At 39.1% G+C, this 24,283-nt stretch overlaps 3 protein-coding genes across 5 annotated transcripts; 1 reads left to right on the top strand and 2 right to left on the bottom strand.

The window, feature by feature from the left end:
• Positions 1-711: 711 nt before the first annotated feature.
• On the bottom strand, positions 712-3,855 carry LOC135583469 (uncharacterized). 2 transcript variants are annotated; one of them, XM_065135825.1, is made up of 3 exons: positions 3,700-3,855; positions 3,152-3,349; positions 712-1,201 (listed from the first exon to the last, which is right to left on the bottom strand). In XM_065135825.1, exons 2-3 carry the CDS (start codon positions 3,331-3,333, stop codon positions 1,015-1,017), a joined length of 369 nt encoding a protein of 122 aa, XP_064991897.1. In that variant the 5' UTR covers positions 3,334-3,349; positions 3,700-3,855; the 3' UTR covers positions 712-1,014. The 2 variants fall into 2 exon arrangements, with proteins under 2 accessions (XP_064991897.1, XP_064991898.1); XM_065135826.1 differs by having other exon boundaries at positions 3,592-3,700.
• A 1,971-nt stretch (positions 3,856-5,826) lies between these two features.
• Positions 5,827-7,549, top strand: LOC135629139 (probable pectinesterase 53). Its single transcript, XM_065136326.1, has 5 exons — positions 5,827-6,251; positions 6,343-6,532; positions 6,597-6,803; positions 6,971-7,206; positions 7,283-7,549. The coding sequence occupies exons 1-5, from the start codon at positions 5,893-5,895 to the stop codon at positions 7,428-7,430; spliced, it is 1,140 nt and encodes a 379-aa protein (XP_064992398.1). The 5' UTR covers positions 5,827-5,892; the 3' UTR covers positions 7,431-7,549.
• A 334-nt stretch (positions 7,550-7,883) lies between these two features.
• LOC103986507 (U-box domain-containing protein 4) lies at positions 7,884-22,715 on the bottom strand. Of its 2 annotated transcripts, none has more exons than XM_009404529.3 (5): positions 22,561-22,715; positions 20,178-20,458; positions 16,729-16,845; positions 14,558-16,597; positions 7,884-8,167 (listed from the first exon to the last, which is right to left on the bottom strand). In XM_009404529.3, exons 2-5 carry the CDS (start codon positions 20,451-20,453, stop codon positions 8,108-8,110), a joined length of 2,493 nt encoding a protein of 830 aa, XP_009402804.2. In that variant the 5' UTR covers positions 20,454-20,458; positions 22,561-22,715; the 3' UTR covers positions 7,884-8,107. The 2 variants fall into 2 exon arrangements, with proteins under 2 accessions (XP_009402804.2, XP_009402810.2); XM_009404535.3 differs by lacking the exon at positions 22,561-22,715 and adding an exon at positions 20,678-22,490.
• Between the last annotated feature and the right edge of the window lie 1,568 nt (positions 22,716-24,283).

The following is a 24,283-nucleotide window of genomic DNA, read 5'->3' as shown; positions in this document are numbered from 1 at the left end:
ACGTCGATGTTCGTATAGACATCGACATTGATAAGGCCGACCACCATCACGACAACTAACCACAATATTACTGTCTACCAATACCATCGAAATTACCTTTTTGTCTATCATTTTTGTGTCATTCGTACACGTACTGTATTTTTCCTCAGTAAAATCGACAACATAGGACAATTGATATTAATATTTGACTTTAACAATTATAGATATTTCTATGTAGTTTTTTTTAAGTCTTAAGGGCTGAGATGGTAAAGAGATCTATTATGCGAGATAATATAATATATAATTAGCTCGTAAAATGAGCTAAAAAGCTTCAAGTCCATATAAAAAAAAGACTCATCCAGGTCACATTTAGAAAGTGAGGTGATCACGAACTAATTACCATAGTCAACCTTGGTGAGGCACCCCATTGGAGGCTCCTCCTAGAGCTTTTATGGGCAATTCATGTAAGCACCGTAGAAGCAGTCGGATGTTAGAACTCGAACAAAAATGAGTACCCATGTTAGTAACAATATTAGGGCAACAACATGCGGCTAATTATGGCAACAACAATGATCTATGCCATGCTACTGCCACACCACATTGTTTTAACACAAGGAAAGCACAAACACATACCACGGACAGCCATATCATGATCACAAGATCCTGAAAAGCAAGTTAATAGCAGGCATTATTATCATTCATCCAATAAGCGAAAACATGATTTCTCCATAATGACGAGAATAGTAATCAAGGATATGATTCACTGAAATAGTTTTTAGAAATAAGTGGGCTCTCTTTTTTATACAAATTGATCATGTAAAAGAGTGTTTCTTGCACAGCCATGAAGAAGTGCAAGAGTAGTTGTGGACTCTGGAGAGAAATGAGCCATCAAATTATTTGGGGACTGTCACTAGTCTTGCTGACCACCAGCTTAATGAATTTATGGGCAAGGATCAAAAATGAGGTCAAAAACTCATCATCCAACAATAAAAATTTAATCCGGGATATTGTCAACTTGCTTCATAACCAGGGGTTCTAAACATAGTAGCCAGTGAAAGTGAACCCTCTTCCAACTATCTCACCAACACAGAACCATGCATATAATTCAAGCCCGAACAATGCTGCGATGCCAGCATCCTCAACTTTAAGCTCCTTTCTGTTTCTCCATATGTGCTTCACTCCGTCAAGCTCCTTCCAAAATGACTCATAACGACCAGGGATGCTGTGATTACAAGATGTTAGTATTGACACATAATTGTTCTTAAGCCTAAACTTCTTTTTCTTCCAGAAACTGAACATGCGCTTGGCCCAACCAGAATTAAATATTTACAGTATCATACTAGACCTTTTAACCATGCAGGATAACATCTAAAAGAATGGTTTGTGGATTGTGCAATGTAGGAAATAGGTATGTCACACAAAACAGACAATCTCTGAACAGGAACATCATCGAATAAATTGAAGTCACTTCTCCAAGCAAATAAAAAAGAAAAACAAGTATTGATGCTTTTGGTTTTCTGAAAGTAAGTCCGACTAGGAAACTAGAATCAATTTCATGCAAAATAACACAAAAAACCTAACGACATAGGTGTCTTTGAATGCTCACCGAAAGCTGCTGCTTCAATTCCTGGAGATTGCAAGTATATAACCTAGTATTTGCATTACAAATTTTAACACACACACACAACACAGATTAACCATTTCTAACCATGGTAAAATTAGTTAAAGTTAAGGAATCATATAATATATAAAATACCATTAATGTTCACACACATGCATGCATGCATGTATATATATCAAGTTATGGCATATCCAATGAAACACTCTAGATAGGCAAACATTCAAGTGTAAACAAATATATGCAATTTGTCTCCCAGTATTAGGCACTAGCACATTTTCACTAGACTAAAAATGTGGATCTCAAATAATGATTTATCATCGGAGGTTTCATGGGATGACTTCATAGTTGGTTTCATCCTAAGGAAATCCTGGTGGAAAATGAAGTGTCTATCTAAATTTGAATGATAAATCCTGACCAAGAATGCAATGGCTGATATAGAATTCCTCACATTTCAATTTAATGGGTTCTTTTTTTGGAACATTGACAAGTCTCTTTCAATATAGTAATTTGCAAATGATGAGAGACTAATTTGTTGTCCTTATATCTATTTCATGCTTATTTCTTTGGTAATAGCTTAGGACAAAGTTCAACTTCATTGTTAAGGCTGGTGCCACTCTATATGTATGTCCTGGTGCACAGCTATCATTCGTCAAACGTGTTCCAGGTAATGTAATTTTGGCCAATGTCCTACAGATGAATCCTGGATACTGCATGATTTTTGCACCGGAAAACTGGATGGAGTAGGAAATTCATTACTGCAGTAGAAGGATAATTGAGAACTACCTGATTTGTGAGAATGATGACTGGCTTAGATGAGAGCCTTCTGAGATCAACTTGTTGGAAAAGAAAAAGGTAGGTGTGCAAAGGCAAGCCAGACAGGTGAAATTTGAGAGAGGTACTTTATCATATTTGAGAGACGATTGGAGAAGATCCGACCATACCCAACTGACAAAGATAACCTTCGACCAATCTAAATAACTCACAACCTTTCATCGCAGTGTGTCCACTAAGCTAAGATCTTGGCTTTAAATGACAAATCTTTTTCGACTAAGGTACTTTATTTACATATATAAGTTCCAATGTTAACTGCAGCTTCAAGGTAAATTTCCTATCTCTGTGACATCTCAATTCTCCAATATGTATTTTCATTTCAAGGCAAGATTTTACACACTAAAGCAACCAAGGAAATTATCTGTCCTATGAATTTCGGCTATTTTCTGTAGTCCAAGGGGTTTATCGTTGGAGTCCATTTTTAGTCATTATGACGAGAAATATAATGATGCAAAGAGACTATATTCACTAACTAATACACACCATAGAAAACAATTTGAGAGGAAACCCTCAAATGTTGGCTTATCCCTTCACTATGACTGTTGCTCAGCACAGAAGAACAGCCAAAGGAAGCCAAACCACGATAACAAGCTTTGCCGTGGAATACCATGCCACCCACGAAGGCTAATTCATATGCTGATGAAAGTAACAGAATAAGCCCCTACATATGCCTCAACAAAGCAGCCAAACAGGCAGCACAGGATACATACAAAGCCAAACCTTGCAAGACGTGTGTAAAACAGCTGTTTTGACAGTTCTTGACACTTCTCGATGGTGGGCGGTTGAACAATATACTGCTTGTTCTTCTCCAAAAGCTCCCTGTAGTAAGCGCACCCGTTCTTGGCCACAAACTCTGAGGCTTGAACAGCCTTAGATCGTAGCTGATGCAGTTTGGACGCCATCCACCAACTAAAACAACTGCAAAACCACTTTCTTTTCGTCAACCATCCATTTCAAGAACGACATCTAAATCATGCAAAGTAAGCGTCGCAGACCACGGAGATCAAAAGATCAAGAAGCACATGAGGGTGCAAACTCACGTATATTTCACAGACCCAGACCAAAAGAACACCAAAAATAATCAAAGCGAGAATGGCAAAAAAACTAATCGAGATCGAAACCCCTAGCGACGATCGAGAGAAAATCAGGGAGAAACAAACCCTAGATCCGACTAAACCGTTAGATGAAAGGAATCACGGGAAAACGGCTCCATTTAGAGATTGGAGGCATTTCGATCAAGAGATTAAGAATCGAAGATGGGAATTTACCGATAAAATCCACGTCCCCCCTATCGGCCAAGGAAGAGATCGGACAGTAGACGAAAGCGTCGAAAACCCGGCACGGGGCGTCCGTAATTTCTGCGTATCGGTGCCATCTGTGTAATTTCGTAAATTTACGCACATGTAAGGGTTCTGCGAGTCACATAGGTCATGTTGCGGTGTATACAGTAGTCTCTTGCGCTAATTACATGTGATAGTCACAGCTATTTTAAGGATGAATTGTTTATGAACATGCACGTTATCAACCTCAATTCGCTTATATCTCAACTAATGATTACATATTATCTCGGTATAGTTAGATTTCTGATCTCTACACTTCAAAAATTTATATTAAAATTATAATAGTTATAAAAATTAAATATTTAATCTTATTCAATCTAATATCATCGATTTTATTGATAAAAGATATAGTACATGATAGCAGAATGACACGAAAATTATGGACAAAAAGTAACTTCAATAATTATGACGGACAATGACATCGTAGGTGGCTATTGTGATAGTAGTCGACGAGAACGATGTGGTGGTCAATCTTACCAATGTTAATCCGAATATTAATGATAATGAGAAAGAGAAGGTAGAGTAATGAAACATGTGTTAGTGCCAAAGAAGGAAGAGGAGGGAGGTGAGATATCTACGTTGGCATTGCACCACTCTACCTCCTATTCTTCCTCCGGCATCGCTCCTCATCTGTGTTAGCGCCCGAGAAGTAAGAAGAGGCAAGTGAGACATTTGCATCACTAACAACGAGAAGAGATGGCACATGAGAAGGCAGGTGAGGTAGATCTGTGTCGCGTCGACGCAAATGCCACACCTACCTCCTTTTCCTCCTCTAGCATCGCACCACATGTTGTCATCCTCTTAGAATTCGTTGAGGCAAACGGAGCAATCGATGCCTTGCACCGATTCCTTACCTTTTCATTACTTATTGATTGTGATTTTACTGATTAATGCCTCATCAAACCCATTCAACGGGGAAGCATTCGAAGTCTCGTTGAATGGGCTTGATAAGGTATTAATTAACAAGATCACAATCCACGAGTATCGGAAAAGATGAGAGATCGATGTAGGGCACCAATTGCTCCATTTGCCTTAGCAAATTTTGAGAGTATGATAGCCTACGATGTGGCGTCTGAGGAGGAAGAGGAGGCATATGCATCAACACACGCACCACTCTACCCCCTCTTCCTCCTCCAGCGTTGCTCTACATTTGCCTTGGTGCCGCACTGCTCTGCAATCATTTACCTCCTCTCTCCTCATTAGCAACGTAGATGCCTTGCTTGCCTCCTCTTTCTCCTCCGACATCAATACAAATGTAGAGCAGCATTGGAGGAGGAAGAGGAGGCAGAGCAGTACAGTGCTAATGCAAATGCCTCACCTCCATTCTCTTCCTCCTTTGGCACCGACGCAGATGTCTCACCACTTTACTTTCTCTTCCTCATCGTTCATATTCGGATCAACATCAGTAAGGCCGACCACCATATCGTTTTCGTCAACTACCATCATAACAACCATCTATGACACCATCGTCTATTACCATCGTTGAAATTATCTTTTGTCTATCATTTTTGTATCATTCATGTACATGTTATTACATGTATCTTTCATTAGGGAAACTAATAATATTATGATAAATATGATTAAATATTTTATTTTTTATAATTATAAAAATTTTAATATAAAATTTTTAAGTTAAAAAAATATAAAATTATAAGATTAAATATTTTACTTTTATAATTAATCCTATAAAATAACCATGCCTTTATCACACATACCTAAGAGCCACAGAGACCTAAAGGTTAAATGACGACAATCACAAGCTTAGTCCCAAGAGAGAGAGAGAGAGAGAGAGAGAGAGAGATCACGGGCTGCAACAACGAAATAATAGACCAAGAAGAAGCAAACAACCAACATCAACACTACCGAAAGAAACCAAAAGAAATAAAAGTAGCATTTGGAAGAACACACATCATTCTTATCATCATAAAAGAAAACACAAACAGGTGAATCGATCCACAACAGAACAAAGGCAATTCCAAAACACACAAAGGGAATCGTGTCAACAAAGCACTAAAGAAATATGTACATGCATAGAAGTAGCAGTACTCTACTTTTTGGTTGCCAGTAGAATAAATAGCTCGTGATCTCTCACAGTCATTCCCACCACCACTTTTCCTCACGATGTTCAGATTCCGGGCTGTAGCATTCATCACAATTCTTTTGATTCTATTAGACAGCGGTCGTGTCCTCTGCCACACAAAAGGACTCCGGTCGCCGCGGGCGCCGTCGGAGCAGTACCCGGAGAACTCGACGCAGGGGGGGTTGACGGAGCAGCAGTTCATGCTGTGGGTCAAGTTCGTCGGCAGCCTCCGGCACAGTGCCTTCGGCAGGGCAGTGAACGAGGCCTTCTCTTCCCGCGCGCTCACCGTCGACAAAAACCCGTCGGCCGGAGACTTCACGACGATCCAGGCTGCCGTCGACTCTCTGCCTCTCATCAATTTGGTGCGAGTTGTGATCAAGGTCAATGCCGGCACGTACACGTGAGTGTCGTTCCCTTTCTACCTCATCACACATACATACAAGCTCTGATGTGTGGAATCACGACACTTACTGGTTGATTTCTTGGAACAGAGAGAAGGTGCGGATATCGCCGATGAGAGCCTTCGTCACCATACAAGGAGCAGGAGCTGGTAAGACGGTGGTTCAGTGGGGTGACACAGCCGAAACACTGGGGCCGACAGGGCAGCCAATCGGGACCTTCAACTCCGCCACCTTCGCCGTCAATGCCCCTTATTTCATGGCAAAGAACATCACCTTCAAGGTAAAGTAAATTACACAGTTTCAGGATGAAGCTTTGGGGAGTTCATTGTTTGTTGCTGTTGCAGAACACAACCCCTGTTCCGCCACCAGGGGCGATGGGGAAGCAGGCGGTGGCGCTGAGGGTGTCCGCGGACGCGGCGACATTTGTGGGCTGCAATATTTTGGGGGCACAAGACACGCTCTACGATCAGTTCGGCAGGCATTACTACAAGGATTGCTACATCGAAGGCTCTGTGGATTTCATCTTCGGGAACGCTCTCTCGCTCTACGAGGTCAGAACCTAATCTGCACACACCATGCGTTCACGGCAAGCTTCCGCTTGTCACGTAGCAGCACGAGGCGAGTACGCCGTGGGGACAAGCGCCGCTTTGTGCTGCGAGACCCGATTCACGTGCTGTGGCACTGTTGCGTCTGTGTCTGAGTCGTGGTGTTGGTGCAGGGATGTCATGTGCACGCGGTGGCGCGGAACTACGGCGCCGTCACGGCGCAGAACCGGATGAACCTTTTGGAGGACACAGGGTTCTCGTTCGTGAGATGCAAGGTGACGGGGTCGGGGGCGCTCTACCTGGGGCGGGCATGGGGAACCTTCTCCAGGGTCATCTTCGCCTACACGTACATGGACGCCATCATCGTCCCCAGAGGATGGTACAACTGGGGAGACCCCAACAGAGAGATGTAAGCCCCCTACCTCACCACAACTTGTATGATGAGGCGATCAGAGTCTCACACAGCATTTGTGATGATACAACAGGACTGTGTTCTACGGGCAGTACAAGTGCAGCGGCCCCGGAGCGAGCTACGCGGGAAGGGTTTCATGGTCGAGGGAGCTCACGGACGAGGAAGCCAAGCCTTTCATTACCTTAAGCTTCATCGACGGCTCCGAGTGGGTCAAGTTGTGAATGCCGTCCACCATTTGCCTTTTCTTCCCTTGGAGATTGTCCAAAACAATACAGCAGCAGAAGAAGAAGAAGAAGAAGACGTCTCTTAGGATTCTTCGAATAAAACAATGGTTGCTCAAGTCACTTGTGTTTCACCAAACATACCTCATCCATGAATTGGTGATTCCATGCATTCAGCAAACATATATACTTATCATGTCAAACATACATTTGCAATCAAAGCACGCGCATATAGGCTCAACCATTTAGAGTCGCTAATAATTTATCGACTATTTCATCGAGCATTGAGAAAGTGTTTTCAAGAGAGGAACAAATGCCACAGTGATAAAGTGGATTGACATATACAGAACTACGTATACATTGGAATATATTTTGAGAAAGTGCTTCGGACAGCAACTATTTTCTATGAACAGGAGAGAGCATAAGAGGTTCCATGGAATTGGAAGCCGCATGTTACAGAAAAGAGATCACTATATGTGATACATGAAATAAACCCGTACAGACAGCAATACTGCAACGAGAAAAGAATCAACTGACGCCGAGGAACGCTGTACAGATCAGTCTTTTTTTTTTATACAGGAAAACAACCCGACAAATCTTCAACGCATCAAAATGCTAGGAAACTCTGACGACAGTCGTGATAATTACATAGAACTGAGAAACCTAAACCTAGGTGATCATCTCCTCCCAGCACCACCATGCCGTTGGTTTCGGAAATAGCTTAGAAGAGCCTGAGCCTGGAGAAAAATGAGAGAAAAAAATGACTCATGTTATGGACCCGAATTACTGATTAAACAATATAATTATATTAAGCCAATGCAAGAAAATGATCCAATGTGTCCTGTTCTCTTAATTCCTCTTTGTTCGGAAACCACAGCAAGAATTAAAGTAGTAAGAGGACAGGAAAGAAAAGAGAATGTATTTGGCACATGATCAAACATGAAAAAGATAGCGCAGGTAAGTCTTAACCTAGCCGTCTGGAGCATTTGCTCCAAGAAGTAGAAAAATCTGACCTAAATAAATTTGTTGCTATAGGCAAAGATAATGTGATTAAATCATTAGTACGATGACTATTTTATTTAAATCTCAATACAAATACCACCTTAAACCACTCTAGTGGCCTACAGAAGGAATTTCGAAAAGCAATTGAAGCAACATTTACAAACTCCCATAAGCAAACTATCACAATAAGCTGCAGGTGACTTGCAAGATCAAAGAAGCTTATCCTACATTTGGAACTCGAAATTTGCCATAAACCTTTCAGCAAATTGCAATTTTTTGAATGAAAAAATCCAAAGAAAATAAAATAATCTAAGAGCAACACATAAGCAAGCAAGCTACGTACTGTGTTAAGGCCATTCAAGAAACTGTTGCTACATTCTTAGCAAAATTTTTGGATCATCCCTTTTACAAAAGTTATCCACAATGTGAAATTCCAGGTCCAGTGTTGGATGTCTCCTTATGGCCCCAATCAGCTTTCCGCACCTACTTGATCAAATAATTTGTAAGTACCTGAGTGTCTTTTTATGGCTATCAGGAAAAATGGCAATTTAACAGTCATGAAGGCTATATATCTAACCCTGATCACACTCCGGCTCTGATAGCAACCCTCATTTTTTAAAATGTTTAATACACTACTAATTATTTGAACACTCAATACACCAATTTCATCTGTTCAATATTCTTATCCACTCTCAATCTCATGTGTCTAACCCTCTCATTGACACTATAGAACTTTAAAATAGTAAGCCTTCACCAGATGGATTCCCATCAAATGTCTAAGGCATTATTGGTTGCTTGAACTTTAAACTTCAAATTAGAAATTAATGTCATCTGTCCCACACTCATCCCATAAGTTGCATCCATCTATGATCCACATATAGTGTCATATACATTCTAGCTACCAATATTAACATCAGGAACTCTTCAAATCATATCCCAAGTTCAAGGCAACATATTCCAGTTCTGTACTAGTACTTATATCATTGCCAGTTTATTGTACTCATACCAATGTGTCAGATACAAATGCTCATTGTCACATCTTCAGGTACATGATGTATGTTTCCTTGAATGATCTAATAAAATGTTGTCTAAAATCAAATACATTGAGGATAAAATTTCCTGAATACCATATTAGAAGAATTTCTTGAGTTGATAATACAATGTATAGGACTTACACCGCTAAAACTATATTAGATCTTGTGATCATGAATCTTAATTGCTTTCATGGTGGAAAAGTTTTCCACAGAGCTAAACCCAAATAGTCAGGACATTATAATGTACAAGACTGATGTTGTTGTTGTTGTTGTATTATAATGTACAAGACTGGTATATGACATATACATCAAGAATCTGATTATGATTACCTTCTCTATATTCTTGAAGCATTATGTGATTAGAAGTATTTTCATTCTTGCCAATATACTGGGAGGCTCATTACATTCATCATACAAAACAGTGTATGAAGTTTAACACATTATATGTCATATCATATCTCTTCCTTTCGGGATGTGACATATCCCTGTGAATATTGGTAGTCCATATTTGAATTTATGCTTCATGATCTCTTTTTTATGCTTTCTAACAGTGATTTTAAAAACGTTAGGCGCTAAGATCCGAAAACGCCCGAAGTGCTAGGCGCTTGCCCGAGCGAAACGAGACGCTCTGAAATATTAAAATATAAAAAATATAATATAATTTAAAAAATAATTATTTAAATAAAACTATAATATTAAATTAAAAATATACTGTTAATAATATATTACTTAAGTTAGAGGGGGAGAAAAATTATTCAGTAAAATATTAAAATATAAAAATATATAATATAATTATTTAAATTAAAATATGATATTAATTTAAAATATACTGTTAACAGTATATTATTTAAAGTTAAAGGGGGAAAAAAAATGTTAACAGTAACAGAGGGAGATAGAAGCAGCGGCGGAGGATTAGTTTAAGATAGTTGTGGCAGCATTGCGAATGACAGCAGCGACAATGGCAAAAGCTGTGGACAGTAGCAACGACAGCGAGCGAAGGACAGTAGTAGTGACAGCGGCGTAAGTTGTGGACAGTAGCAGTGGCAACGACGGAAGCTGCGGACAGCAGCGATGACGGCAGTGAAAGCTGTGGACAACAGCGACAACAACAACGGAAGCTCCAGAGGGCATCCGATGGTGGCGGAGGAACCTACGGTCCTCTCCCTCAACAGTGGAAGGAAGCTACGGGGGCCATCGGACTCATCCGTCGACAATAAGGGAAGGCTTGGTTCGTTGCGTCTGCAACGAAGGCAGCGGCAGAAAACGTCGACAGCAGAGATAGAAGCGACACTAGGGTTCCTCGGGGTTGTGCGGGCGTGAAGCGTGGTTTTGAGGTAAGAAACTACGAACCGAACCAACATTAAACCGATTCGATTCGCCTAATAGAATCGGACGCTCGCCCGAAGCGCCCAACGCTTGCGTTCGAGCGAGTGCCCAAGCGACGCCTCATTGAAGCGTGCCGTCTAATGCACACACGAGGCGCTCGGGCCTCGCCTCGGCTTGCCCAAGTGCTTATTTAAATCACTGCTTTCTAGTAGGAAATTACAAGTCATAAGGAAAAGTAGATAAAAAGAATTGCTAGGCTTTTTTCTTCAACTGATATGGTTCTGCATCTATTTATCATGCTAAACTCATAAGAAGTCTCAATACTTTACTATTCAATTTTTAACGAAACTTAAACTCTAAATTATATCAAATATTCCAATCCTAACTGAACTCAAATTTCAACACTATTTTAACACTCTCCCAAAACGTCGATGTTCTCAACTCCAAGTTTTTCTCCAATATAGGGATGTTGCAACATCTCATGCTTCAAACATATGTGATATAATGAGTTATGAGGAGTGACAATCATAACCTTGTTAATGATGCCTAAAAAATTTCTTCATTTATAGCTACTACCATAGTATTAAGGAGATCCCCAATACTTTCTAAAAAATGAATATAAACTTGAACTCATCCTTGGATTTTCAGACTCAACTCTAAGTGGTTGCAAACATACTTTCATCACTTTAGTCAAATCTTAGAAAATCTTGTGAAGGGTGGACCAAAAATCATGTGATGTTTTGGCTGCTAAAATTCGAAGGAACACTATCTCATCAATGACTCGTTGCAATGAGCACAGGACATGTAGGTCTTTTCTTTAATCGTCTTTGTAAGCCTGGCCACATGATGGCCTTCAATTAGATTCTGTAAATCTTAATAACAAAATCATATTTCCATCGTCACACTACACATCTAATAATTATCTCTCTAATAATTGAGAGAAGTCAACTACAAAATCTCCATGTTGGGGCCTGCGTTGCTGCTCACCATCATCAACAAAAAGTTATATTATGACAACTGTGTTGCCGCTCGATATCATCAATAAAAAGAAATCTCATGATGACGTCTGTGTTGTTGCTCGTCGTCATCAACAAAAGTTAACTACAACTCTGAGCTCTAATATCATTCGCTGAGGACATGGATCAAAAAATAAAGGAGAAAGAAACCCATATGACAATAACATAAAAGATCTGATGTATCAAATAAGAACTTTATTAGCTAAAGAACCTGAAGAACCTTGCAGCTCATTCACTGTTGTTTATCCAATATTATTTGACCACATATATCAAAGGAGATTCAGCCATTATTTATAGAGCTAAACACATAAAGAGTCTCATTATTTTGAAACTCAATTTTTAACCAAACTCAAAGTCTAAACCATATTCAATTATTTTAATCCTAATCAAGCTCAAACTTCAATGTTATCTTAATATATCCAGTATCACTTATGCAATACCCCGATTTAGCCTTATAAGGATTAGATGAGTCTACTACTACTAATTTGGGCTTAGCTATTTTTTATTCAGACTCAACAAGTTAATGGATTAGTTATTCATCAGATTGAATCATAAGAAATAGTATGAAAACTGATCCTGTATTCGGTATGGTTAGAGGTCTCGAGTAGAAAAAGACTACACGAAGATAACACAAGGAATGTCATGGCATGAAGCCACCACTAGGCTGGGCCTCATGTACATAATGCTAGAGTTTGATGCTATTAATGGAGATTATAAGACCCCAGTTTGGTCCCCATCGAAAGTGGAAAATTGAATGAACTTACTAGATGAATCTACTATTAATAACCTATGTTTAAACATTTTGGGCTAGTAGTTCAATGTCAACAAGCTAATGGACCAATTATTCCATCGGGTTAGATCATGATACTTTGTCTTTCATAACATTATTAACCCAACCATGCAATTTAATACATTTCTTTTATTGCTAACTACCAAATTCAATCCTTACTAGGAATTTCTTATTTTGCTTATGATTTTATTAGTAGCATGAATATCAATAAATGCTGATGATTTTTTTCATCTCTCTATTCACCTTTCTAAAATCTTTCCCTTTTTTTGCAATAATTGTAGAGTTTTTTTCTTTATGGTCATGGAGAGGGCAATTCATGAATACATTACAATAAATAGCATATAATTGCCAATCTGACATATCATGCCAAAGCAAATGATAAAATTCAGGAGAAGGTTCCTCATGAGAGACTCTATTATCTAAACTACAATAGAAGCCTGCTTTAACTAGAATCCTTGTCATTGAAAAGGTATTAAAGGAGTAAGATGATTTTTAAATAATTTAACAACTTCAAATCCCTTACTAATTTTTCTATATTTTTGGATGGAAAACACTTAATTTGTATCACTCTCATCCATCAATAACCTCAACGGATATTAACCTTGAGCAAAACTAGTGTAATGGATCATGATAAGACACAAAATCTACGTAAGAGTTGATTTGCTTAGATTTCCAGTTCTCTGGGAACTCTTCCTCTTTGTTAAGGGTAGCTTTAGGTGTACATTGATTGAATCTAAACCTAGGCCCAGCATGCCACACAATTATGACCTTAGCACAGTACATGGATGTCTGTCAATGTACCATGTCCAACCTAAATGCTGGAATTAACAAGGACCTTACTAGCAAAGCAAAGCACTAACACATGTTGAGCTAGCCTTGGACCAGTAGAAGCATGATATCCACTGTAGCAATCATTGCCAGTTGATAAGTATAGATTGTACTAACAAAATTCATAAAATCTGCCAATTGTCATTTAATTGTTCTATACTTATAGATCTGAAGCACACATAAGCATACATAATTTTAAAAAAGGGAAAACATTTCAAGAAGCATGAGAGAATTAAAAGTATTGGAAAAATATAATGAAGAAGTAAAGATTGACATCCATTAAAGAGAATGATTTTAATTGTGTATCAGAGAATGGACCAATGAACTTAAGTTCTCTTCCCACATTATAAGTGGTTCAAGGCCACATATATCATCCAATTGTACAATTACGTGGTCTCCGTCAACATTCTTGGGCTAGAGGAGTCTAATAGTTATCATTTTTGTTTTTTATTATCTTTTCATTATAATATTTTTCTTTCACTCCTTCCTTCTATTCTTCTATTATAAAAAAATTCTTCATCATCTTTTTCTTACACTCTTTCCTTCTATTCTTCATCAGATTTGATATCAAAAGTTCCGGTTTAGCCAAGATGTTTAATCATCAAAGTCGGTCCATATTTTATGCATATGACCTTGGGACAAGTTCCTATATAATGGAAATAAATAATATGGTGTCATTCTTAATCATTTCTTGTCTAAACAAACTTGACTATTTTAGAGGAATTTTAGTTTTACTCTGAGAGAAAAAAAGAAAGTAAATACGAAAAAATGGAGAAAATTATATTTAGATTTTGATTGAAGATTATGAATCTTGACTGAGGATTTCAGTTCTACATAAAAGGCTACCAAGTCAGAGCAAGGCTCATAGTTATTATTTTTATTTTCTATTATTTCTTATCATTATCTTTCTCCTCCACTTTTACTAAAACAAAAAAAAAACATTGTTGTCCTACATCAGATTTGTATCAACTTCGTACACAAGCACAAATAACGAAAACCTACACCGAAGAACTGATATCTGACTTACAAATCTAAAATTGATAAATTTTATTATATTCAAAGCAAGAACACCAGACACTAACAGAATTTTTTACAAATGCAGACAAAGAAACAGAATAAAAATGACAATACCTTCTCTTTAGCTCGTGGAGTGCCAGACTGTGACAACGCTACCAGTGGGGGCACAGCACCTTCTTGAAGAACTAGACTACAAAATCTACCACTATTCGTACATAACTGAAGCAAAGCTGCAGCAGCATTTTCTTTTCCTCGTGCAGACCCCAATTCAACAACCTCCACAAGTACTGGGATGCCACCAGCTTGACCAATCGCATTTCTCCCTTCTGGTATTGTTGCAAGGTTTGCCAAAACAGCCACAGCCTTGTCAACCATACCAGCTGCTGGATCCATCAGTTCCACTAAGTGTCTCACAGCTCCAGCCTGCACAATCCGTAACTTGTTTTCATGAAATATTGACAGATTAAATAATGCTGTTGCTGCATCTTTCTTTCCTCGAGGAGTCCCATTTGCTAATAATTCTACCAATGGTTTGATAGCACGAGACCGGCCAATGCGAACCTTATTTTCTTCAATTACTGAAAGGCTAAATAATGTTGCTGCCGAATTCTCTTTTGCCTCAGAGTTGCCTGTCTCAAGCACATAAATCAGAGGATCTACGGCACCAGCATTTGCAATGGCAATCTTATTGTTGTCATTTATTGACAAATTTAAAAGGGCTGTTACAGCATTTTCTTGAATCTTGGACTCTGTTGAATGAAGCAGGTCAACCAACAAGCTAATAACTCCACAGTTTGCAATCACAATCCTGTTTTCCATGTTGTGTTTGGCAAGAAGGCGCAGTTCTTCTGTGGCGGTTATCTGCAGATCCAGGGATTCACTCTTCAAATCCTCAATCAGCTTACGAACTTGAGCTTCAACACCTGATATATCAGGCCTAGAATCCATGAACTGAGAAGAAATGATACGAGGCGCAGATGGTCGTCGCCAAAGACTTTGGCTTCTAAAACGAGCATCCTCCAATGCTGATGGGAACTCAGATTCTCTTTGGGAAGTGGAGGAGGCACTGTCCTGTGCAATTTCTCCCATGGCATCACTGCTGCAATGTGTCAGATCACTTGAAACCCGTGAAACCAAATTAGCATCCTCAGGTCCTTGAAGATGGTTTATACTTGAAACGGCCAGTGAAGCAGAGTCAGTCCAGTTATGTCCTGGAAATTGCTCAGCAGCTGAAAAGGGCTCTGAATCCTGTTTTGGTTGGTTGACAGTTTGGTTGTTGGAACTCACAAGCCTCTGATCCATGCTAGATTCGTTGTTGCCTTCAGCACTTTCTAGAGACAATCTTGGAACATTTGCCTCGGATCCATTTGCAATTTGCACAGGCAATGACCCAGAGGAAGAATGATGTGGAGAAGATACAGGCTTCTCATTTAGATAAGTCACTTGGTGCACTCCATTGGAGGCATGCAAGTCGGTTTGTGAAGTCACCAATCTCGCATGAGATTCTGAAGACCTTGAATGGTTTCTTGTGGCATGCGCAGAATGAGTTACAAAGTCATTTATATTTGCATCTGTGGGCTTTAGGAAAGAAGAATGAAGATTCAAACTCGTGGACTTCATTGGATCAGGAAGCTTAATGTTGTTCGACTCACACCAGTTAGCAATTAACGCTTTAACAGTATAATTTGGAATCAAATTGGTGTGCCCAAGTGTCTGACGGGTCCTAGGACAAACATTGAAACCTTGATCAAGCCATTTCCAGATGAAAGCCCGCTCATATGTTTGACCGGAAGCCACAATTACTGGGTCAGACATCAGTTCTAATGAAAGTGGGCAGCAGAAGTCAGCAGGAATAGGCACACCATTAATACTATGCAACTGCTTTACTTTAACAAGGCAATCATGCATATAAGTGATAAGGGCAATCATGTGATCAATGTTCTCCATTTCTGCCTGGTTCTCACTGCAGCCAACCTCCACTTTAAGTTTCTCGAGTGCAACAACCTCCGCAAGCAATTCATGATTAGATGACAAGCTCAAAGAGTTTGAAATCATATCCAAATGCTCAGATCTAGGCATATCTTTTTCTGTTTGATCTCTTATGGCTTTTTCAATGATAACAGATATCTGTTCCTTATTCATGTATTCAATTTCCTGTGCACAATTATATAGCCAGCTTTTCTAAATAAATTCCAGCAAAAAAAGCATGGCATATGATCTGAAGAGCTTAATACACCTTATAAAGGAGATTTGTAAAGCAAGGTAACAATCATGTGTTTCATTACCTCTATGCATTTTGCAGTGGCACTATCTATTGGAGATTGAAGCAGAGAAGTAACCAGTTGACATATTCTGAAAGCAGATGTACAAATCTTCATAACAATTGTTTCTATTTGTAGAACCTGCAGAAAGCGTTTCAATGTCCAAAAAACAATTAACCAGGAGGATGTTGGCCACCACAGCAGCCTCAATACGAAAAGGCTCTTTTCTCCATAATGACATGGAAGCAAGATAAGGGACTATACAGTAGTGTGCATAGATTGTGCATTGTGCTGTTTGAATAAAGGACTATACAGCAGGTATACAATTAAAAACCATGTGAAACTAACTAAAATGCAAAAGTTACAAAACTAGCAAAAGTAAACTGCATCAAAGAGAGAAGTCAGAAGTATATGTAGAAACTTGGGTACAACAAATTTTCTGGCAACAAATATGAATAAACAAAACAAGCAGAGGAGAGTACAGCCATACAATCTCAAAAGGTCATTCCTTAGGTTTGTTTGCTTAACTATTATATAAAGTTATACATAACAAAAAAAATAATGTTTTGGGTCAAGGATTGCATAACCAACCGGACTAGTTTGTACAGCCAACAGTTACTGGTCTAGATGTGAACTGGGACACAGACCATCCTTTTTCAGGGAGTCCAGTTTGTTTATTTTTTAACAGCCTTAGGATTTGCAAGACATGAGTCATGAGTATCCAAGAGTCGCGACATTGCCCACCCACAAGTGCAGGCTCGCCAGCTCACCACTCTCTACCACCCATTGCTTGCTGCCTGTTGCTGGCCCTCAGTTCACGAGTGTCTCAGTACTCCTTGTCCTCCTCCGATCCGCCTTTGTACCATGTTACATACCAATATACCATCTGTTAGTACGTCAGCATAAACCGGACCCATATCAATCCAACCATGGGATGGCTCAAGTCTGATACCCGAAATGCAATCATTGTTTTGAACGATGAGGCAACATCCATGATCATCTATGAATAAAAATCGCAGTGCACCTTCCAATTCCCTGTTGGAACATATATAGGGAAAACACAAAATTTACTAGTATCTTTCTTTTACCCTTTTTTGTAATTTTACTATTTTTGTCTTATTGTTATCCATTAGTAGACTTGGTATAATATCAATTTGTTGTTGTACACAATGGGATGCACGACCTAAGAAGCGCCTCCCCTCCCGTGTATGTTCCATCAAAGTGATTCGTTAAGTGATGTGGCACCATCTTATTAGACAAAAGAAGCTACAAAAGTTTTTTTGCATTAGGGAGTTAGGCAAGGCTTCAACACTTCCCAATTGATACTTCTACTACTACTCTTCCGCACAAACTCAATTATTTCTTCCCTTTCTCTTATAATATATATTTCTTTGATTTTGATGGTGTTGGAATGTCTCCAAGGATTTTCTATGATCATGTGTGAGAGAGGATTATTATATAGTTGTATTGTTTCTTAAGTGATACCTCAACAAATTGCCTACAGAAGGTCAAGAAACACGCTTAGAACAATGTTAAAGTGAACAATGTTTATGGGCCTCCGCCTCTGGGTTTCTTTCTTAAACTCTCTCTTTTAGTTTCTTTATTTTTAATATGTTTGTTGTTACAATCCAACAGGCAGGTGGAATAAACCTAAAGTGATAGAATAATAAGACAAATCTAGCTCCTATTAAAAGGATATCCATATTATAAATAAACTAAAAGAGAAAGTTGAAGAAAGGAACCCAAGGGATATAAACGATGTCCTACACGTATTCTTCAACTTCACGCAAGTCGTTGTCGAGGAATTACCTAGGATATAACCACATACAAATACTATGCACACACGATCATTAAGAATCCTTAAAGACATTTCAACACTAGCAAAATCGAAGAAAAATATTTACTGAAAGAAAGAAAAGAAATAATTGAGATTGAGTGAGTTGCATATATCAATTGAGATTTGAGAGTGTCGAAGCCTCGCCCCAACAAGACATTTAAAGCATCTTTCATCCAATGGAATGGTGCCATGTTATCCCAAAAATTACTCATGGGGAACATGCACACAATGGGAGACACGTGCTGCATGCCCCAATACATGCAACAACAAATTGTTGTTACACCAAGTCCACTAACGGATAAGGATAATGGTAAAATTGCAAAGAAAAAGAATAAAAGAAAGATATAAGAAAATTTCGTGTTTTCCTAAATATGTTCCAAGAATCCCCAACAAATATCATTCGATATATCAAATGATCCTCTAACATGACTATATTTGGCATCACAATTGGTAACATTGACATTTTACATGTCATCAACAACATTTTCTGATGAAATAACAGCAAATACATAAAGATCATTATTCTAATAGACTAGCAAGGGGCCTAGATTACAAAATTCTAATTGGTGCACCCAAGTGTTTGATGGGTACTAGGACAAACATTGGAACCTTCACAAAGCCATTTCCTGATTGAAACTACTTATATGTTTGAAGCTACAGTGACAGGGCCACATCAGTTCTAGAGAAAATGGGTAGCAATAGTCAACAAGAATAGGCTGGGAAAGGGTCTAGATAGAAGAATCCAATCTTACTCAAACGACGAGAAAGAATGTAGTAGAGGGAAGATATGGAGGATGAAGAGATAAGCAGAAGCAACAAAAAGAGAGCACTCAGCATGAGCAGACAAGGTGCCTAGAAAACAATGAATGAGCAAAGTGTTTACGCAAACAGTTCTTTGCAGACAAACTAGCATACATGTAGTCAAATTATCTATCTGCAAAATTTTGAGCTTTGAGCTAGGCGTAGGTTTTGGCCTAGCTCAAGCATAACTTATAAACTCTTTTAGGTGAAGGAATATACACAGGAACCAGTCCATACCGCATTAAATGAACCTTGTGCAGGGGTAGGCCAAGAACTTCAACTAGATCCTACACGGCAAAAGAATGCTTTCATAGGCATTGAAAGTTCTAGAAGTTCACAATCCAATGTTACAATTAGGAACTTCAAAACAAAATTCAGAAGACTCCTCCATCTTTCTAAGGCTCCATTAAGTTCCACAATCATGATCTAATTTTACAATAATCTTTCTAAGACCACCTGATTCCATTATCTAAAATCCAAGTTATACCATCAGTTCTTTCTTCAGTGGGCACCTAAACATCCATACTGCAAAAGTGCAGCATGGTTAATGCTGACTTCTATTCATAAATCTTAATTTGCTGCAGCCATCAAGACAAATTTATATGCTTAAACCTGAAACTTCACAAAACTTCTCATAAAATTATTGTTGCAAATAATCAATAAGAAAGGTTTTCATGTTGATTAGTTCAATCAAACAGATTGTGAAACTAAATGAAACATGCATAACTCCAGGAAAAAGAATATGGTAATGAAAAGGATCAAATATTTATTTAAAGCATAAAGTGACCAACAGGAACAATCTAATAAGTGCTGGAAAACAAGGTCATCAACTTACAAAATAGATTTTGCTCATCATTGGATACCAGCTCATAACAAGTTCCCTAGCTTCATTGGCTAAAGCATCTAGTTCTCCCAGCCCCTTGACCAACTGTTCATCCAATGATATCTCAGAAGCAGCAATTTCATCACACACAGATTTGAAATGCTCGAGGATCTGATCAATTATTTGACAGTATTTTTGAACCAGCGCAGGCTTTACATTGCTGCTAGAAGATACATGACCAAACTTTGTGATGCTATCAAGCAGTGCCTTCAGCAGTAATATTTCCATTGTACCTATAAAAAAGCAAAATATAACTGTACTGCACAGCAGAAATAGATCTAAAACAGAATTGGTATCCCCATCTTGAAGTAGATGAGAACATCTACTACAGGATGATGTACTAAGCAAAAGAAGTATACCCTGAGCTAGTAACATGATACCATTGTACGACACACAATACAGTATAATACAGCACAACATTAAAAATATGCCAATGTATACATCAGCACAACCTTGGCACAGCAAAGACCTCCATGTTGATAAGGGACCGCATGGTAAAAACTCCCCAGAACTCCCCGAAACGCAAAACCATGCTTGAGAAGAAAGAACCTCACACACAACAAGCAATGATAACAAGGTACAGTTTGTGATCAATCTCAAACATTAGTATCCTCATATTCGTAATCTGTTGGCACTTAGCATAGTGGAGTTTATACAGCATATGATTAGGTTACAGTCTGAATGGCAGGAAAGTGCTGCCAATGTATGTCAAATGATTAACCACGTGCAATAGGGCATCTAAACCAACAAGTGTAACTATACACTCATGAGTTATCAAACACTATAGCAAAGAAAATCATAAGAATGAAAGAGGCATTTACAACATTTTGAACAAGAGCAAGGAGATCTAAATTATTACTCTCAATAAAATAAAATGCTTTTATAAATAGAATTGTAAAAGCAGTAACTATTCACCCAGTTAACAGTTAGATAAAATGAGTTTGTGAAAAGCTAGAAGACCGTTAATTATGAGCCAACAATAGGTGGATAAGCAGGATGATTTGAATATCCACATGGAAAATTTATAAGATCCATGTTTGCTGTGTTAGTTCCACATCAGAAATTCAGACAAGATATCCAGAATATATAAAAACCAAGATTAAAATAGTACGATCGGAAAGCCCCTCTACAGAAAGTTTGTGTTAATTCCCTCATATGAATGTTCTCAAAAAATATTTTTGACTTAGATAAACCAACCTCACCAATATCCGATTTCATAATCAATCAAATAATTACAAACTATTACAACCTAACAAAAAATTTAATTACATCAGGTAATTAAATTAGCGAACATTTCATTCTGGACATAAAAAAGACATCAGAATACATAAATATCTGAATTTACAGCAAGCTTCCATTTTGACACACACAGGAGATTTTGACCAACCTCAAAAAAGTAAATTTAAAAGTGGTTATAATTTAAAGGATCTCTTCATACTGGCATTAAACATTAAAGTGCTAGTGTCAGCATTGTTATAGTTTTTTCTTTCAGAATTGGATGAAGAATTGCTACACATGACTCTGCACTCCTTCTGAGCCCTCACTTTGTGCTACCAACATGATAATACCTTCTCATTCAACATATGCACTGATCCAATGAAAATGGATTGATGGTTTATTTCAAGAATCAGAGAGCAATATCCAGAACGGTCCAAGAAGGTAAGAGTTTTTTCATGTTATGAGCCCTGGAAGGAGGAGGTGCGCATGGTAGCCTAATCTCCATCCCTAGGCAAGCTGCTCATATGGTAATGTTTAGCCATAGTTATCATAGTAGCCACGATGTTGATGAAAAAAGGGAGCTTCGGTTTTAAACCCTAAAGTTGTGTAGGTCAAATGTGACATGATATGATTGTGTCCATCTCAATGCTACATTTAACCAGGACAACAAGATGGGGGAATAAGTTTTCTAGGGTTACTACTACCGAAGACTCTTCAAATCCTATCTGAAACCCGTAATTATGACCTAAACCGCATAACTTTGCTTAAATATAGTACAGAATGATTACTATTTAGACAGGGGATCATCAAAACAACAGAGATAGTTCTATGAGGATCTAAAATTGATCACAGCGTAGTCAAAATTAATTAACATGTTCTGAATCCAAGCATGATATCACAGAAGTAACTGTGCCAATCTGAAGAAGGGCAAGCATGTGGATCGAATGGAAGAAATGTTTGTTTGCGTATCTGAGGCTCTATTCGAGGTGGGAGGGAGAGGCGAGCGGAAGAAAGGGGAAATCTAAGGGAGGGGGGAGATCAGCACAGATCCGGCCTGGGTCCGGCTGCGGAGAAGAGGGGGAAGAGGAGGGAGAGGTGAAGCAGGACAGGGACTCACCTCCGTGCAGCCTGGGTCTCGGGCGGCAGCGGCGGTCGCGTTCGCGGACGCAGAGAGCGGAGCGCCGCGGACCAGCAGAAGGCACGAGGGGAGGGGTTGTCGTTATTTGACACGCTGGGTTTCCAATCCCTGCAAGTCCACTTGCAGACCAAGTCTCCAATAGATTCGCTGATATTATAACTATAATTATACTTCCTGCAATCACAATTCCCAATAACTCTGTAGACAACCTCTATATATATATATATAAATATATATATAAAAGGTAGCCAAACTCTCATTAATATAATTTTAAAAAATATTACGATACCACATAGATTGGAGATACTTTTGGTATTTCATGTTTTTATGTACTCCTACAGTCCATTTTCTAAATGAATATTTACAATAGTAAATTAGTCTTATTTTCTGACGGGATATATGTTACACTCAATTTTATAGTAGTTAAAAAAATTATGATTGTTCGAAAAATAAAAAGCATTCAAATCCAGTAAGGTTTTACTTTGACATTTGTCATAGCCAGTAGTCTTGGAACTCGAGCATTCAACCTGTGACCTTAGAAAATTTTATTCAGCGACTTATTTGACAAAAATATCCATCTAGAATATATTTGGGGGCTTATATAATGTGTTAGGTCAATCATTTGAACCGATATGATGGTTATTGTCGAACAATAATTATGTTTGGATGCTTGGCTATATTGAGCCATGGAATGGAATTATATGTCAAATTGTCGAGGGTGATAAAATAACTTAGCTTTAACGTGATATATTTGATTGGTGTCGTGTTGGTCAATCCTGTGGATTACCTTATTAGCATAGTCTCAGTACCTGTCACGTTGTCAATCTTGTGGATCAGAGATTCGATGATTTCCGGGAGGGGGGGTGGTGTGCGTGGGTATCACCGTTGCCTAAGATCCGCACGTGCGAGATCTAGCCTGATCCCTACGGTGCCTCGCCGCCGCCAATCGCTCGCACGCGAGGGCTATGAACCCGACGCCACGACGACATCCTCCATCTCCCCGCGCCGCCCCACGGTCGTCCGCGACGCTCGTCGACACCGCAGACGCGCCCGATGCCACAGTGACGGCAGAGCACTCTATCTCTTGCGCGGCCGAGAACGACGGGTTCCGACGGGGGATCGGATTCGACTACCGAGGGGGAGGAAATAAGGAGAGGCGACGAATCGACATTTAATGAGGAGGATCAACAAATGGCGTGGCGACATGCAGGCACTTGTGCACGCCTCCGGCTCGACGTAGCAATTAACCGTCGCTCGTGCTGCGGCCGAAACGTGTCGAGCGGCGGAGTCCCACAAGGCCCGGATAATTGAGGCCGACTAAATCGCGACGATGGGAACGTTCAAAGACGAAGGTGGGGACAGCAAACATCCATCCCGCTCGTACTTCGTACGTTGGGCATCCGTACCATCAAATATCCCCGTAGTGACTCAATCCTAACCGGTGAAGTCAATTCGGATGCAATTATCTGACGTGACATCCTCTCGGCCGCGCCTCTCATCCGGGGAGAAAACTGTGGGAAGAACGGTGAATTCCCAATAAACTTGAGGGTATAGAACCGGATAAAATAAAGAAACGGTAGGGGAGACCAGAACTCCTGCAGTCCAACTCAGCAGAAGCTCAAGGTCTTCGGAGTATAAAGAGTTACTCCAGCATTAATATAAGTCAATACAAGTCAGTATCTTATGGTTTACAAACAAAAGA

Source organism: Musa acuminata, chromosome BXJ3-1 (genome assembly GCF_036884655.1).
Source record: "Musa acuminata AAA Group cultivar baxijiao chromosome BXJ3-1, Cavendish_Baxijiao_AAA, whole genome shotgun sequence".
Taxonomy (NCBI): Eukaryota; Viridiplantae; Streptophyta; class Magnoliopsida; order Zingiberales; family Musaceae; genus Musa; species Musa acuminata.
This window is presented reverse-complemented; position numbering and strand designations above follow the sequence as displayed.

Bases quoted from the DNA above. Each gene is read 5' to 3' on its own strand.
- LOC135629139 (XM_065136326.1), top strand. From the start codon at position 5,893: ATGTTCAGATTCCGGGCTGTAGCATTCATCACAATTCTTTTGATTCTA. The intron at 6,533-6,596 runs GTAAAGTAAATT...TTGCTGTTGCAG, and splicing joins CAAAGAACATCACCTTCAAG to AACACAACCCCTGTTCCGCC. The intron at 6,804-6,970 runs GTCAGAACCTAA...GTGTTGGTGCAG, and splicing joins ACGCTCTCTCGCTCTACGAG to GGATGTCATGTGCACGCGGT.
- LOC135583469 (XM_065135825.1), bottom strand. From the start codon at position 3,333: ATGGCGTCCAAACTGCATCAGCTACGATCTAAGGCTGTTCAAGCCTCA. The intron at 1,202-3,151 runs GTTTGGCTTTGT...TTGTAATCACAG, and splicing joins TTTTACACACGTCTTGCAAG to CATCCCTGGTCGTTATGAGT.
- LOC103986507 (XM_009404529.3), bottom strand. From the start codon at position 20,453: ATGGAAATATTACTGCTGAAGGCACTGCTTGATAGCATCACAAAGTTT. The intron at 16,598-16,728 runs GTAATGAAACAC...AATTGTGCACAG, and splicing joins CCACTGCAAAATGCATAGAG to GAAATTGAATACATGAATAA. The intron at 8,168-14,557 runs GTATTGTCATTT...ATTTTTCTCCAG, and splicing joins CTCCACGAGCTAAAGAGAAG to GCTCAGGCTCTTCTAAGCTA.